Raw genomic sequence first — 17,427 nt, forward strand, 5'->3', positions numbered from 1 at the left:
ACAAAGCGGTATATGGTTCGTGATAACGTTACTAATAGCTACGTAATGCCCAGTGATTGGCTAAGGAGCCCCCTACAGCTGTACACTGAGGTTGCCCACATGCTCTGTAGTTACGCGGTGAAGAATTAACTTGAGAGGTTCGCTTTTCCCCAGTAGTTTGCTTTCCAAACTTAAAACTCCCGCCCTTCGGGCCGGCTCCCTGCAGCCCCGCCCACGGGGGGGGCGCCGTCACATGTTCAGCGCTCCGCCGCGAGGGTTGCTGGGAGAGCTCACACCCCGGAAGCGGAAGTCCAGAGGTCAAGCTCGTCATTTCCTTCGGAGAGAGTGGCTCAACGGACCTCTTTTCTTTTGCCCGACCCGAGTCGCAGAATGAAAGAGGTGAAGAGCGAGCGGGAGCGGAGGAGCCGGCGGAGGCACCGGGAGGGGGACGTGGCGGCGGCGGCGGCGGCGGTGGTGGTGAAGCAGGAGCGCCTCAGCCCGGAAGCCGAGCCGCCCGCCCCCCGCCGGCCGGACCTCGGCGCTACTCCGTCCCCGCCGGCCGGCGAGCCGGGCCGCCCTGGCCACCGCGGGAGCAGAGCCCGGGGAGAGAGCCGGTAAGCAGAGAACAGCCGGGGTGGACCTTGGGTCGGACTCATTGAGAAAAGAGCACAGGGCCGGCATCAGAAGTGGGTTCTGAATGCCGAGCCCAGCAGCGGGAGGCGGTGGGAGTGGCCGGGTCGCGCTCGGGTAAAGGCGTGTGTGCTCCGGTGCTGGTTACTTGCGTGACAGCTGGGGTCGAGCTGATGCCTGTGGGTCAGGGCCTCGCCCCCTCTTTCGTGTGTCGCCAGCACTTCGCGGAGCGCGTGGCCCAGCGGCTAGCACTCATCGTCCGTTAAGTTGAAAGATTTTCCCCCCGTCTGCCCGCGCAGGGAGTGCGGGCGTTGTCTTCGCCCTTATCCACCCCACGCGAGTATAAGCGATCTGCTAGGTGCACTGTTTGTTCATCGTTCAGCGTACTTTTACTGAATGCCTATAGGGTACTAAAGAGTGCACTAGGGACCTGGGCCACACGGGTGAGGCTTTCGTGAAATTGGACGAGCTTGAGCCCCAGGAAGACTGCCAACATGCAAACAAAACAGTTTCCGATGGCAACAGGTCTCAGGGCTAGGTCGGCCCAGTAAGGTGATCGTGAGAGACTGGAAGGAAGCGGGGATAGAACTCTTTGAAAGAGGTGCCGTTTGAGCAGAGACCTGAGTGATCTGGCCGCCGAGGAAACGTGCAAGGAACGTGAGCTAGAAGTCGTGATCGTGGAGGAGGAGGAGGATGGTAGCGATGAGGTGGGCCGGGGAGGAGGTGCCTCCCGTGAATTGTGGTGATGAGAGTGACTTCTGCATGGTGGTGGGCGAACAGCCAAGGGACAGACCTGGACAGGAGAGTCTTCAAAGGGTAGGGGATGGAGAGCCGTGTTCCCTGAGTGAGGAGGATCCGAGGCTCCGAGGCAGCGGCGTAGGCGGGAGAGTAGGTGAGGAACGGGAAGCCCCCCGGCTCCTTTGGTGTGATCAGCAGTCTTTCACAAATGTGTTTGTGTTAGTAGGTAAGCCCCATACCAGAAGCTAGCTTATGTGGGGGAAGGGAAACTGAGATAAAATCCTGTGTGTACCATGCCCTGAAAGGTCTCCAGCCAAAAAGAAAAACAAGTCCTCGGGGAGAAGAAGCAAGTCTCCTCGGAGCAAGAGAAGTCGGAGTCCTCACCACTCGGCAGTCAAAGTGAAGCAGGTAAGTGGGCTGGGGTGTGTTGAGGTGGGGTCTTAGGCCAGCGCCTCTTCCTGCCACCGCAGCCAGGGAAACAGCCAGCCAGAAGCACACCCACAGAGACAGCACCTACACCTGCAGCGGGCTTTTCTGAAAACTGAGTGTGTGAGTTTGTTTTGGTTGTTGGTAAATTTCTGCTGGTTTTCTTAAGCTTTTTTATTTTGAGATAATTACTGATTTAGATCAGATTTAATAAAGACAGGTGTTTCTCCCAATGGAAGCATGGTACAGAAGTGTAGTCACAATATCACAATCAAAATATTGGCATAAGTTACAAAACGTTTTTCCTGCCACCTGGACATGGCATGTTGTCCTGTTATAGCACACCCACTTCTTTCCCACCTTCTCCCTTCCATAAGTCCTGGCAACTTTTAATCTGTTGGCTTAATTTTGTCATGTGTCAAGAATGTTACAGGCCGGCGTCACGGCTCACTTGGCTAATCCTCCGCCTGCGGCACTCGGTACACCGGGTTCTAGTCCCGGTCAGGGCCCCGGATTCTGTCCTGGTTGCCCCTCTTCCAGGCCAGCTCTCTGCTGTGGCCCGGGAGTGCAGTGGAGGATGGCCCAAGTGCTTGGGCCCTGCACCCGCATGGGAGACCAGGAGAAGCACCTGGTTCCTGCTTTCGGATCAGCGCGGTGTAGCGGCCATTAGAGGGTGAACCAACGGCAAAAGAAGACCTTTCTCTCTGTCTCTCTTACTGTCCACTCTGCCTGTCAAAAAAAAAAAAAAGTTACATAAGCGGCATCACACACCATGTAACCTTTGGGACTGGCTTTTTTCACTCAGCAAAGTTCTTTGGCATGTAGGTTGTTGCATTGATCAGTTCATTCCTTCTTCTTGAGTGGTATCTGTAGTATTAGTTTAGCCGTTTGTCCATTAAAGAACATCTAGGTTTCCAGTTTTTGACTCTTACACATAAAACTGCTGTATAAACATTTGTGAACAGGTTTTATGTGAACATAAGATTTCATTTCTTTGGGATAAATGCCCAGGAGTATAGTATATAGTATAGTATAGCATATATAGTATATATGCTATATATTATACTATAGTATAGTATAGTAGTTGCATGTTTAATTTTTAAAGAAATTGTTTATTTTCCATAGTGGCTGTGTTCGTTTGCTAGGACTGCCATAACGAAATACAGACTAGGTCGCTTAAATGTTAGAAACTTATTTTCTCGTTATTCTGAAGTCTAGAATTTGAAGAATAAGGTGTCAAATAAGGTGTCAGGTTTAGTTTCACCTGTGTGGGGGTAGGGAACTGCTTTTTGGCTTGCAGGTGGTAAGTTACCTTCTCATGCTGTTCTCACATAATCTTTCAGAGCCTTACCCTTACCTTAACTTAATCATCTCTTTGAAGGGTTCATCTCCAAGGGTGATTACATTCTGAGGTAGTGGAGTTTGGGGTTTAGACACATTCATGTTAGTGGGCACCATTTAGTCTACAGTAGGGGCTGCACCTTTTTTTTTTTTTTTTTTTTTTTTTTTTTTTTTTTTTTTAGGGTTTTCTTATTTATTTGAAAGAGTTACAGAGGGAGAGGCAGAGAGCGCGAGCTTCATCAGCTGGTGGTCTCCCCTAATGGCTGAAATGGCCAGGGCTTGGCCAGGCCGAAGCCAGGAGCTTCATCCAAGTCTCCCTTGTGGGTGCGGGGGCCCAAGCACTTGGGCAGCCTTCCTGTGCTTTCCCAGGGGCATTAGCAGGGAGCTGGATTGGAAGTGGAGCAGCTGGTAATCAAACTGGTGCCCATATGGGGTGCTGCTGTCTCAGGAGGCAGCTTAACCCTCTGTACCACAGCACTGGCCCCAGCGGTACCAGTGGTACTGCTGGTGGTACACTCCACCAGCAGTGTATGAGTGATCCAGTTGCTCCATGTCTTCACCAGCATTTGTTGTTGTCACTGTTTTTTCTTTTAGCCATTCTAATAGGTGTGTAGTGATATGTCATTGAGATTTTTATTTGTGTTTCAATAATGGTCAGTGGTGCTAAGCATATTTTAATGTGCTTGTTGCCATCTGTGTGTGCAAATAACCTCCTACATGAAGTGTCCTTCATGCCCTTTGCCTGTTTTCTAGTCAGATCTGCTCTTTTACTGTTGAGGCTTTAAGAGTGCTTTGTATACTATGGATACTAGTCCTTTTTTGGGTGTGTGATTTGGAGATATTTTCTCCAAGTCGATAGCCTATTTTTTTACTCACTTAGCAGGGTTTTTCTCAGAGCAGAAGTTTTTAGTTTTGATGAAGTACAGTTTATCCATTTTTCCTTTTAGGAATTGTGCCTTGGCATTCAGGCTTTCTCCTCCAGTCCATGATCCGTTTTCAGTTTGTTTTAATATAAGGTGTAAGAGTGACACCAGCATTGTGGCACAGCAGGTTAAACTGCCCTTTGCAACACCAGTGTCTCATACTAGGAGGCCAGTTTGAGTTCTGGCTACTCTGCGTGTGATCCAGCTTTCTAGTGATGTCCCTGGGAAGGCAGTGGTTGATGGCCCAAGTACTTAGTTCCTGCCACTGGTATAAGAGACTCAGATGGTGTTCCTGGCTCCTGGCTTCTGACTGGTACAGCCTTGGCTGTTGCAGGCATTTGAGGATTGAACCAGCAGATGGAAGCTATTTCTTGTGCCTCTTCCTTCCTCCTCCTTCTCTCCTTCCATCCCTCCCTCGCTACCTCCCTCCCTCCTTCCCTCCTTCCCTCTCTCTCTCTCTGCCTTTCATATATATATATGTGTGTGTGTGTATATATATATATATATATATATATAAAATTTATTTGACAGGTAGAGTTATAGACAGAGAGAGAGAGAGAAAGGTCTTCCTTCCATCGGTTCGTCCCCCAAACGGCCGCCATGGCTGGTGCTGCATCGATCCGAAGCCAGGAGCTTCTTCCTGGTCTCCCATGCGGGTGCAGGGTCCCAAGCACTTGGGCCATCCTTCACTGCCCTTCCGGGCCACAGCAGAGAGCTAGATTGGAAGAGGAACAACCGGGACTAGAACCCGGTGCCCATATGGGATGCCGGCGCTGCAGGTGGAGGATTAACCAAGTGAGCCAAGGCACCGGCCCAAATATTTTTAAAAATAGTAAACTCTAAGACTTAGGTCGAGGTTAATTTTGTGTCCTGTGAATGTGTTCTTGGCTTTAACATATTTGTTGAAATCGTTGTCTTTCCTTCATTGAATTGCTTTTGCATCTTTGTTTAAAAAAAAATTGGCTGAGTATATGTGTGTGGGTCTATTACTGGATTCTCTATTTTCTTCTTTTTTCCATATATCTGCCATTCTGCCAATACCACACAGTCATGACTACTGTAGTTATGTAATGTTAAGTTTGAAATGCCTTTAGATATCCAAGTGGAAGTGTTGACATGAACAGTGGAATTCAGAAGAGACATCTGGGCTGGAGATAAGCATTTGGGAGTCACCTGCATATAGGTATATGTAAAGTGTTAGTATCAGATGAGATTACAAAGGAAATGTTAGGAAACAACATGAGCAGACCAAGGTCTGAATCTAGTGGCATCTGTTGGGAAGAAATTGCAGAGACTGTATCAGCAGACTAGAAAGAAAGAAAAGCAAAAGAATCTAGTAACTGCCGGCACCGCAGCTCAACAGGCTAATCCTCCACCTAGCGGCGCCGGCACACCGGGTTCTAGTCTTGGTCAGGGTGCCAGATTCTGTCCCAGTTGCCCCTCTTCCAGGCCAGCTCTCTGCTATGGCCCGGGAGTGCAGTGGAGGATGGCCCAAGTCCTTGGGCCCTGCACCCGCATGGGAGACCAGGAGAAGCACCTGGCTCCTGGCTTTGGATCAGCGCAGTGTGCTGGCCATTGGAGGGTGAACCAACAGCAAAAGGAAGACCTTTCTCTCTGTCTCTCTCTCACTGTCCACTCTGCCTGTAAAACAAAACAAAACAAAAGAAAACAAAACAAAACAAAAAACCAACCAGAATCTAGTAACTGAAGCCTTAAGAAGAAAATATATTGTGAACAAAATGATCAACTCTGGTAGATGCTGCTGACAGTTAAGTTTAAGTGAAGACCAAAAATTAATCATTGGATTTAGCAGTGTGGGGGTCATTGGTGATCTTGACCGGCAATTTTAGTGGAGCAGTAAGAGTGAAACCTAATTGGAGGGGTTCAAGAGGAGAGGACTTGGTACCTATTTAAAACAACAATAAAATAACTCTTTCAAGGTAGTTTACTGCAAAGAGGAGTGAAGAAATGGGGTGGAGAAGAGCATATTCCCCTGCTGGTCCGAGTGACCCAGTGGTGGGAGGAGGGGTGGACTGGTTAGGAGGGTACAGTTTGATAACTTGCCATGGGATGCCAAATCTCCACAAGTGGGGTGGTAAAGAAAGCATTTTAAGTGTTAAAGTGATCATAAGATAGGATTAAGTATTACAGTGAAACACATAGGATTGTTTGGTGATAATAATAGAATTAAAAATCCTCCAACATGGGAACCAATCCATACAGCAGACTCATAGAAAGACAGTTGCTTAAAGTAGTACTCTGACCTCAGAATCAGCCCTTAAGGGGTTCTGGTGTGGCTGAAAAGCCCACAAGAGCATTTCAAGACACTGGCAAAAAGGGTCCTACATGAAGGACCTCTGGGTGAGACCCCAATGGAAAGAAGTGATCATCAAAGAAAGATGTACTTTTCTCTGAAGGGAGGAGAGAACTTAGACTTTGCTTATGGTCTTGTCTAAATATTGAAGGAGTCTGTGAATTCAAAAGGCTTTCATAGCATAGGCAGCTCATGTCAAGCACCTCAATTGATCACTGACATCATACATAAGAGTGTTGATTGTTAGTTTTCTTAGGTACTTCTTCAATTAGTGATAAAACTTGTTCTCAAAGGAAAAAAAGTATATTATCATAAAAATTAAAAGAAAGTAGGAGGAAGGATGGGAGTGAGGGAGGGAGGATGGGGTGGGAAGTGTCATTATGTTGTGAAAACTATATGTATGAGATACATGAAATTTGTTCCATTTATATAAATTTAAAAATGTAAATAATAACTGGACTAAGGTTTTTTTTTTTTTTTTTTTAAGATTTATTTATTTGTTTGAAAGGCAGAGTTACAGAGGCAGAAACAGAGAGAGATCTTCCATCCTCTGGTTCACTCCCCAGATGGCCGCAGTGGCCAGAGCTGGGCCAATCCGAAGCCAGGAGCTTCTCCGGGTCTCCCACGCAGATGCAGGGGTCCAAGGACTTGGCCATCTTCTACTGCTTTCCCTTGCCATAGCAGAGACCTGGATCAGAAGTGGAGCACCCGGGACTCGAACTGGCACCCATATTGGATGCTGATATCCCAGGTGGTAACTTAACTTGCTGTACCACAAAACCAGCCCCCGCTGGGCATTGTTTTCTTCTTTTTTTAAAATTTTTTTTATATAAAAGGCAAAGTTACAGAGAGGCAGAGAGAGAGAGAAAGACCTTCCCTCCACTGGTTCACTCCCCAAATGGCTACAGCAGCCAGGGCTGAGCCATGCTGAAGCTAGGAGCTTCTTCTGGTCTCCCACATGGGTACAGAGGGCCAAGTACTTGGGCCATCATCCGCTGCTTTCTCAGGCCGTTAGCAGGGAGCTGGATTAGAAGTGGAGCAGCTGGGACTTTATATTAACATCCATATGGGATGCTGGCACTGCAGGTGGCAGCTTTACCCACTGTGGCTTTGCACTAGCCCCTGCTGGGCATTCTTAAGTAGGCTTAGCATCATGCATCTGAAATGGGAACAGTCAGAATGGTGTGTGGTTTCTTTTGGTGCTGGTTGTAGCTTTGCCAGGAGAGTACACAGAATGGCACAGGAGCAAGGGATTTGAATGTGGGTGCAAGGGAGTGATCATCCTGCTGGACTAATCTAGGAAGGAACATTGAGACTCGTGTGAAGGTAGTAGGATAAGGATTGGAATGAGGATCTTCGGAGTTGGGGTAAAGTGTGAGCTGGAAAGATAAATGGTAGCCGGAAAGAGGGGTCCTTGGAATTGAAACCATAATGTGGTTGCATTTAGTGCCAGTTAAGAGGTCTGCGTATTACAAGGGAATGAGTAACTGAGGCGAAATGAAGCTAAATAACATTGTGAGAAGAGGAGACCTCAAAGAACAGGTCAGCATGTTGGAAAGGTCACCTGTGTGGTACTGAATCACTTGGGAGTGTTGGAGAGAGTGACTTGAGCTAGAAGTAAAAGGGGCAAGAAGTGAGGGGAGATGATTTAGAGTTAGTAGATGTTAGCAACAGTGAGATAGTGGGTGATAATGGTCTGATGTGAGATCAGAGCTGGAGATTTTTAGGTAGAAAGGAGGTGTTGGGAAATATTCTAGAATTGGCAATGAGAAACAAGGACACCTTCCTTATGTGCAGGCCCAGGAACGGTGTGTGTGTTGTATGTGTTAGGGGAAGATGGGAGACAGAAACAGCTGTTATTTGAGAGAGCTGCAAGGACCGCTGTTCTTCGGGCAGAGGGAAGGTTCTGGTAAAGAGGAAATGAAGGGAAGGAGCTGTGGGAGGAAATGTTGAGGATGTAGATTCTGCTGAGCTTGCGGTTCCAGAGGGCGTAGTACAGTACAGTGGTTTCAGGAGTGAAGAAGGGTGGGATTTAGGGACAGAATTGTGGACATACAGAGCCTTACGGGGATTACATGCAAGAATACAAGGGAGGTAGGGGGTGGTGACTGGGAACCCATGGCTTCATGCAATGACTTAATCAGGGCTAAAGAGTGTAAGGAGATTAATCTTGATGAACTCAAGGTATAGAGTCCTGGCAAGTTTCTGAATGTTTTGGAGTAGGAGGAGTGGGAGTGAGTGTCAGAGGTTTCCTCTGGATGCTTCTCTTTCGAGGCTAGGGACTCTGGAGAAACTGAGCAAGCAGGCCCCCACATGACTTGTGGTCTGGTAGGAAGAAGGCCTGGGGGTGAGAGCTTGGCCCCACTGTTCAGGATTTCCTGTCTACCCCTTTCCAGGAAAGACAGCTCTTATGGTGTGCAAGGCTCCCTCTTGACTCTAGACCTCAAGTCTGGGCAAGTGAGGACTTGAGCTGAGTATGGCTACGCCTTCCCGCACTCCTTGCCTCCTGATGATTGCTTGCTCTTTTGGCTGCTGGCCCCCCCCCCCACCTTTTTTTAAAGATTTATTTATTTATTTGAAAGAGTTAGGGAGAGAGAGAGATCTCCATCCTCTGGTTCACTTCCCAGAAGACCACAATGGCCAGGGCTGGACCAGGCTGAAGCCAGGAGCCAGGAGCTTCTTCTAGGTCTCCCATGTGGGTATCAGGGGCCCAAGTACTTGGAATATCTTCTGCTTTTCCCAGGCCATTAGTAGAGAGCTGGGTGGGAAGTGGAGCAGCTGGGACATGAACCAGCACCCATATGGGATGCCAGTATTGTGGGTAGCACCTTTACCTGCTACTATCCAGTTTACATTCTATTTGGCTCCTTGAATCTAAAGATAGATTTTTTTTTTATCATTAGAAGTTCTGTTTGAGGGGCCAGCATTGTGTTGTAGCGGGTGAAGCCCCAGCCTGACACCGGTGTCCCATATGAGTGCCCTTTTGAGTTCCAGCTGTTCCGCTTCCAATCCAGTTCCCTGCTAAAGATCTGGGAAATGCAGCGGAAGATGATTCAAATTCTTGGGCCCCTGCTACCCATGAAGGAGACCTGCATGGAGCTACTGGCCCAACCCTGGCAATTTCGGCTGTCTGGGGAGCAAACCAGCAGATGGAAGATCTTTCTGTCTGCTTCTCCCTCTCTCTCTCTCTCTCTCTCTCTCTCTCTCTCTCTAGCTCTGACTTTCTTTTCTCTCTCTCTCTCTCTCTCTTTTTTTTTTTTTTAGAGATATTTATTTGATAGGTGGAGTTACATACAGTGAGATGGAGAGACAGAGAGCAAAAGGTCTTCCTTCCATTGGTTCACTCCCCAAATGGTCGCAACGGCTGGAACTGTGCCAATCCGAAGCCAGGAACTTCTTCCTGGTCTCCCATGTGGGGGCAGGGGCCCAAGGACCTGGGCCATCTTCTACTGCTTTCCCAGGCCATAGCAGAGAGCTGGATTGGAAGAGGAGCATCTGGGACCAGAACCGGTGCCCATATGGGATGCTGGTGCCACAAGCAGAAGATTAACCTACTGCGCCATGGCACTGGCCCCTCTGACTTTCAAATAAATAAATATTAGAAGACAAAAAAAAAAAAAAAAAAACAAAAAACACGTTGTTTCTTTGCCCCAGTTATCTGAGCTTTTTTGTTGACTGTGGAAAATGTCAAGCATGTCTAATGAACATCTAAATGATGTATGCATCATTTAGATTAAACCTTGTTTAATGTCTATACCTTCTTCTCCCCAAGGTTATTTTGAAGCCAGTTCCAAACATAACATTTCATCTATAAATATTTTAGCACATAGCTTCAGAAGATAAGAATTATTTTAAAAGCATAATCATGTGGGCAGGCATTGTGGTGCAGTGGGTGAAATTGCTGCTTGGGAGGCTGGCACCGTAGCTCACTTGGTTAATTCTCTGCCTGTTGCACTGGCATCCCATATGGGTGCCGGGTTCTAGTCCCAGTTGCTCCTCTTCTGGTCCAGCTTTCTGCTGTGGCCCAGGAGGGCAGTGAAGGATGGCTCAAGTGCTTGGGCCCCTGCACCTGCATGGGAGACTGGGAAGAAGCACTTGGCTCTTGGCTTTGGATCGGCGCAGTGTGCCGGCCGTAGCAGCCATTTGGTTGGTGAACCAATGGAGGGAAGACCTTTCTCTCTGTCTCTCTCACTGTCTAACTCTGCCTAATAAAAAAAAAAAAAAAAAGAAAGAAAAGAAAAGAAAAGAAAAGAAAAGAAAAGAAAAGAAAAGAAAAGAAAAGAAAAGAAAAGAAATTACTGCTTGGCACGTCTTTGCCAGTTTGAGCCCCGGCTACTCCACTTCCCATCTAGCTCTCTGCTAATGTCCTAAAAAGCAGCAGATGATGGCTTTAGCACTCGAGTTCCCGCCATCCATGTGGGTGACCCAAATGGAGTTCCTGTCTCCTGGCTTTGACCTGGCCCAGCCCCTGCTGTTGTGGCCCTTTTGGGGGTGAACCAGCAGATAGAAAGTCTCTCAGTCTTGCACACAACCACAAATCCATTATCTCACTTAATTTGTGAAAGATTTCAATTGTGTAGTATATATAACAGAACGTTTTATGTTAACCATTTTACGTGTACAGTTCAGTAGCAGTAGGTGTATTCACATTGTTGTACAACTCACTGCTATCTATCACCAGAACTTTTTTTTGTCTTATAAAACTGAAACTCAGTACCCGTTAAACAACTCTCATCTCTCCCTAGCCACTGGAAACCACCATTCTACTTTCTGTGTTTGTGAATTTGGCTGCTCTGGGTACCTCCTCTGGATGGAATCAGGCAGGATGTTCTTTTGTGTCTAACTTATTTCAGTTAGCAAAATGTCCTCAAGATTGTCCATGTTGTGGCATGTGTTGATTTCCTTTTTTAGGGCTGAATACTGCATTTTATGGGTCTAGCACATTTGTAATCCTTTCATCAGTGGATGCACACTTGGATTGCTTTTACCTTTAAGTAGTAATTCTGTTTTTTTTTTTATTTTTATTTTAAAGATCTATTTATTTATTTGAAGGCAGAACGATAGAGAGGCAGAAGCAGAGAGATCTTCCATCTGCTGGGGTATAGGGGGGTCCTCCATCCACTGGCTCACCTCCCAGTTGGCTGTAATAGCCGGAGCTGGGCTGATCAGGAGCCAGGAGCTTCCTCTGGGTCTCCCATGTAGGGGCAGGGGCCCAAGGACCTGGCAGCTCCACTTCCAATCTAATTCTCTGCTATGGCCTGGGAAAACAGTGGAAGATGCCCTAAGTGCTTGGGCCTTTGCACCCAAATAGGAGACCCAGAAGAAGCTCCTGGCTCCTAGCTTCTGAGCAACCCAGCTCTGGCTATTGCGGCCGTTTGCGGGGGGGAAGGGGGTGGAACCAGCGGATGGAAGACTCTCTGTCTCTCTCTGCCTCTCTGTGACTGTGCCTTTCAATTAAGTAAATAAATCTTAAGAAAAAAAAAATCCTTTTGCAAGAACTCCTAGTGTCCTAGGGACCTCCCACTAGGGCTGCCTCCCAAACAGCATAATTGGTTAAGCATCCACCCGCCCCACCCCAATACCGTTAAGTTTTGACTTTGGGTTTAAATATCCGCATTAGCTCAGGAACCAAGTCATGTTCAAACTATGGCAGGAACATTAGGTTGTTTACAGTCTTTATTAAAATAAGATTGCAGTGGCCGGCGCCGCAGCTCAATAGGCTAATCCTCCGCCTTGTGGCGCTGGCACACCGGGTTCCAGTCCCGGTTGGGGTGCCGGATTCTGTCCCGGTTGCCCCTCTTCCAGGCCAGCTCTCTGCTGTGGCCCGGGAGTGCAGTGGAGGATGGCCCAAGTGCTTGGGCCCTGCACCCGCATCGGAGACCAGGAGAAGCACCTGGCTCCTGCTTTTGCATCAGCGCGGTCTGCCGGCTGCAGCGGCCATTGGAGGGTCAACCAATGGCAAAAGGAAGACCTTTCTCTCTGTCTCTCTCACTGTCCACTCTGCCTGTCAAAATAATAATAATAATAATAAGATTGCAGTAAGCTCATATAAATCGTGCTCTTACTTTTGGCTAGTATTTCTGTAGGATTGATTTCTTTAATTGGGATTCCTGGTTGATGAAATTTTGATGAAGTGCTGCCAGATTGCCCTCAATAGGCTATATAGTTTATCCTTGCCTAGTAGTGACTGGGAATATTCATTCTCCTGTACTTTCTTTTTGACACGAGCTATTGATCTTTTTAATTTTGTTATTCTAAAAAGAAAATTCATATTTATTTGAGTACTGTTGGTTGTAGTTATTAGTAAGGGTAAACATAGTCATGTATTAGACTCTTGAAAACTGCTTGTTAATATCTTCGGTCCCTTTTTCTGTTGAATTGTTTGTCTTGCTGCTATGCTTTCATATTGATGTATTAGCATGTGGCATATGTTTTAAACATCTTCCTGGCTAATTTTCAGTGCTGCCTTTATCAACAAACCATGATACGTTTCTGCATCTTTTCAGATCTTCAAACACGTCAGTAAATTTTTGTAGTTTCGTTCTTATTTGTTTTTCATTTTTCTTAAGCTTATTCCTAGCTATTGAATAATTTTTGTTACTGGTTAATAGGGTCTTTTTTTTTTTTTTTTTTTTGACAGGCAGAGTGGACAGTGAGTGAGAGAGACAGAGAGAAAGGTCTTCCTTTTTTTTTGCCGTTGGTTCACCCTCCAATGGCCGCCGTGGCTGGTGTGCTGCAGCCAGCGCATCGTGCTGATCCGAAGCCAGGAGCCAGGTGCTTCTCCTGGTCTCCCATGGGGTGCAGGGCCCAAGCACTTGGGCCATCCTCCACTGCACTCCCGGGCCACAGCAGAGAGCTGGCCTGGAAGAGGGGCAACCGGGACAGAATCCGGCACCCTGACCGGGACTAGAACCCGGTGTGCCGGCGCCGCTAGGCGGAGGATTAGCCTATTGAGCCGCGGCGCCGGCCAATAGGGTCTTTTAAGATTATTATTTTTCGGGGCCAGCACTGTGGCATAGCAGGTGAAACCACCACCTGCAATGCTGGCATCCTGTATGGGCGCTGGTTTGAGTCCCAGCTACTCCACTTCTGATCCAGCTCACTGCTATAGCGTGGGAAAGCAGGAAAGGATGGCCCAGATGCTTGGGCCCCTGCACCTGCATGGGAGACTCAGAAGAGGCTCCTGGCTCCTGGCTTCTGATCAGCCCAGCTCTGGCCATTGAGGCTATCTTGGGAGTGGACCGCAGATAGAAGATCTCTCTGTTTGCCTCTGCCTCTGCCTCTCTCTAACTCTGCCTTTCAAATTAATGAATAAATCTTTTTTAAAAATTATTATTTTTCATTTTGTTTTAATAGCAAGCCAACTGTTTTCTTTACATATCTTTTACATGCCTACTTAACTCTCTGTTAAGTTTTCTGTGTTCTTTTTCCTGCAAGGTTGTCTGTAGTTACCTTTGTTTTGAAAGCAAGGGAGTTATTTTTCCTTCTCCTTTCTATACCAAATATTTTGTTTTTAAGCCTCTGGCCATGGGCTTATGCTGCTGGGGCATAGCTGAGTAGCAGTGTAGTCTTTGTAACCACTACAAATAACCTTGTTATTTTCTTCTAACGCCAAAGTCCAAATCCCAAATGATCTTTTGAATGTAGGTTGTTCACAGATTGCAGACTGTCTTTAATCTACTGGATCTGAATTTTAGGAACGTGAGGATCATCCCCGGAGAGGACGGGAGGATCGGCAGCACCGTGAATCATCGGAACAGGAACACAGGAGATCTAGGAACAGTGACCGAGACAGACACCGGGGCCATTCACGCCAAAGGAGGAGCTCCGCCGAGAGGCCTGGAAGTGCACAGGCTCAGGGACGGGACCGAGACCTTCAGACCCTGCAGGCTCAGGAAGAAGAACGGGAGTTCTACAACGCCAGGCGTCGCGAGCATCGCCAGAAGAATGAAGTCAGTGCAGGTGGTAATGAGTCACAGGAGCTGGGTCCCCGGCCTGCTGGCAAGAAAGAAAAAGTGGTGCCTGTTAAAGAAAAACCAAGCTTCGAACTTTCTGGAGCACTTCTTGAGGACACCAACACCTTCCGGGGTGTCGTTATTAAATACAGTGAGCCCCCAGAAGCACGTATCCCCAAAAAGCGGTGGCGCCTCTACCCCTTTAAAAACGATGAGGTACTTCCCGTCATGTACATCCATCGACAGAGCGCTTACCTTCTGGGGCGACACCGCCGCATCGCCGACATTCCGATCGATCATCCGTCGTGTTCCAAGCAGCACGCCGTCTTTCAGTATCGGTAGGTATACAGGTGAAGGGAGAATGGAAGGGCCAGGAGAAGCGGAAGGGTTCAGCTCATTAGGATGACTGAGATTTGCATTCATGTGTCCGGGGAACCCATACCCTGTGTCTAATGCTAGTCTTAAGGAGCATTGTAAACCTACCTGTCCTTTGATTAGCCACTTATGATTGTAGGAGCATTGAACCCTCTGTCAGGAGACTAGACTTTGAATCCTGTGCCTGTACCTCAGTAAATACTTGCCCAATGACAAGCCATTCCCTCAGCCTCGGTGTCCACCCACCCCATGTGCTGTCAAGATGGCTAAATATAATAAAAATGGCTGGCTTAACTGTTAGCCACTTCTGGATCTTGCAGCTTGCATAGTACATCTGTTATCTGTACTTTAAAATGATCCTGAGAGGAAGATAAGTCAGGTATTAATGTCCCCATTTGACAGATGAGAAGACTGAAGCTCAGCAGAGCCTAATAAATGATTGCCATAGCAGAACTCTAATGCAGTTTCTAGCTCCGTACCTCTGAAGTTCAAGTCCACTGTGTTTTACTGTTTGGATGGGAACTGAAATATATTAAAGTGTCAGTGAAAGTATTTTATTCATTATACAACAGAAAATGTTTTTTTCTACTAGGTACTATTAGGAAGGCACTTTAAAAAGTTTGTGGAAAAAGAATTTGGCATATAAACAGTTTGTTTCATAACACATGGGAAATGCGTATTATGAAAAAACCATGTGTGGATTTCAAAATTGTTTTTGCCCTAAAATAAACTCATACATTTAAAGTTCATTTTCTCATGAACTTTTTGAAGTACCTACATATTTAAACTGCTCCCAATATCCCTGTGCAATGCTTGCCTTTCCCTAGGTTTCTTGATCTTCCGGAGTTGTAACTTGAATCGTGTTCAAGCCAGGTTATTTACGTCATCTGGGCAGTGTGAGCAAAGGGCTCTAGAGAGACTGGATGATGTGAGGCAAAATTTTCCTCACGGGTTTCTCTTCTTTTCTCTGCTAGGCTTGTGGAATACACCCGTGCTGATGGCACAGTTGGCCGAAGGGTAAGGCCATACATCATTGACCTTGGCTCAGGCAATGGAACCTTCTTGAACAACAAGCGTATTGAGCCACAGAGATACTATGAACTGAAGGAAAAGGATGTACTTAAATTTGGGTTCAGTAGCAGAGAGTATGTTTTGCTCCATGAGTCATCGGATACCTCTGAACTAGACAGGAAAGAAGACGAGTATGAGGAGGAGGAGGAAGAAGCCGTTTCCGACAGCTAGCAAACTAAGAAACAACCCAAGCTAAAAAGACTCCTTTTCCTTCGTGGAAGGCGTTTGGATTGACTCAGAGAGCACTGTGGTGCACTCCGTAATGCCTCTTGTTGCCTTAAGTCTTTACTCTGTTGCTGGCCAGCTTATGTTCAAGTGTAAGGACACTGACTTGGGTTTTGATGAACTTTCCTCTGGCACCTCAGCCACAAGCCTGTGGGCATTTGTTTTCAGAACAGTCTCACCGATTAAAACACCATGTTTTGGTAGAAGCGTTGTGGCTTTAGTTGGTGCTGCCTTGGAAATGAAACCCTTGGCTAGAGGGGAATCTCAGCTTGTTCTTTTTGTACAGGTACTTTATTTATACAGTGGTGAAGCTTCGTGGGCCAGGTGTTTCTGTTCCTGAGCAGTGACTCTTAGTGAGCTTTGGTTATCACAGCAGCCTCCATGTGCACCAAAGCTTTGACCTGGTTGAGCTCTTGAGTCATAGAAGTTTATTTTGCACTTAGTTTTTTGGGGGTGGGAATCTACCACATGACCTCATTCCTGGCTGTCAAACAAATGCTTCATGGCCCCTGCTTAAGTGTAGGACTGTCTAGGAAGATCATGGCTGCTACCAGCGGGTGCTGGTTTAAGAACATGTGAGGCTGGAATGGGTTGTGGATCCATTTCCTTTGAGGGAATTCCTGATTTCCCCATGGAACGTGTACATAACAATTTTGATCATCTTTTCTGTTCTCCAGGTTTGTGTTTTTATTCAATTGTTACCTCTTGTTTTTTCTTCTTTGAGAAAGAATTTACGCCATTTATGTGGCAGGGCCCTTGCTTTATTCTAACAACGTGTATGTATTTCTGAAGGAGGGTGTGTAGCCTCCATGTTTCTACACATTTTAAAAAGTCACTCAGAGAGGTGGTATCTGCCTTCCCGAGACTGGAAAGCAAGAGGAATGCCCGATTTCCTGATTTCCCACCAGAGGAATACGTGTGAGTAGAGAAGTATTGACTGCTTACATACAGTGTGTATGTGTGTGTATATATAATATATATATATATATATAAATTGTGCGTTAAAGAGCTGCGTACTGATTTTCATATGACAAGGTTTTGTGATAAAATGTAATACCACATGATAGGCAAAGGACTTCCTGCATTTGAAGAGCAGGTTTTCATTTATATGTATTTTTGGGATAAAAAATAATAAAATTTGTAAATATAGCCCCATTTCAAAGGGTAATACTTTCCCAGCATAGCGGTCTGTTGGCTGCTAACAGAGTCTCAGTGTTTTTAAGGTCAAAGCAGGCAGCGTGTAGGTGTCCCGGGCAGAGACCCAGGAACAGTGAAGATGGGACGTCCAGCCGCACTGGAGCCTGGATCCTCCCGGGTCCTCCGGTGACGCAGCAGTGCTTTCTGAGGTGACTGTGCAGGGCTTCCTCCCGGGACGGGGCTCTGCCTCCATACAGAGTTGGCCTTCACGCCAGTGCAGCACCCGGCCACGCCTTTTCATCCTGGGACGCGG

General features: G+C 46.9%; 1 protein-coding gene across 1 annotated transcript; it reads left to right on the plus strand.

Annotated features, from left to right (window-relative positions):
* The first annotated feature begins 278 nt into the window (after positions 1-278).
* Positions 279-17,126, plus strand: SNIP1 (Smad nuclear interacting protein 1). The gene is made up of 4 exons (XM_002720662.5): positions 279-593; positions 1,653-1,755; positions 14,049-14,644; positions 15,656-17,126. The coding sequence occupies exons 1-4, from the start codon at positions 370-372 to the stop codon at positions 15,921-15,923; spliced, it is 1,191 nt and encodes a 396-aa protein (XP_002720708.3). The 5' UTR covers positions 279-369; the 3' UTR covers positions 15,924-17,126.
* Positions 17,127-17,427: the final 301 nt, after the last annotated feature.

Source organism: Oryctolagus cuniculus, chromosome 7 (assembly GCF_964237555.1).
Source record: "Oryctolagus cuniculus chromosome 7, mOryCun1.1, whole genome shotgun sequence".
NCBI lineage: Eukaryota > Metazoa > Chordata > Mammalia > Lagomorpha > Leporidae > Oryctolagus > Oryctolagus cuniculus.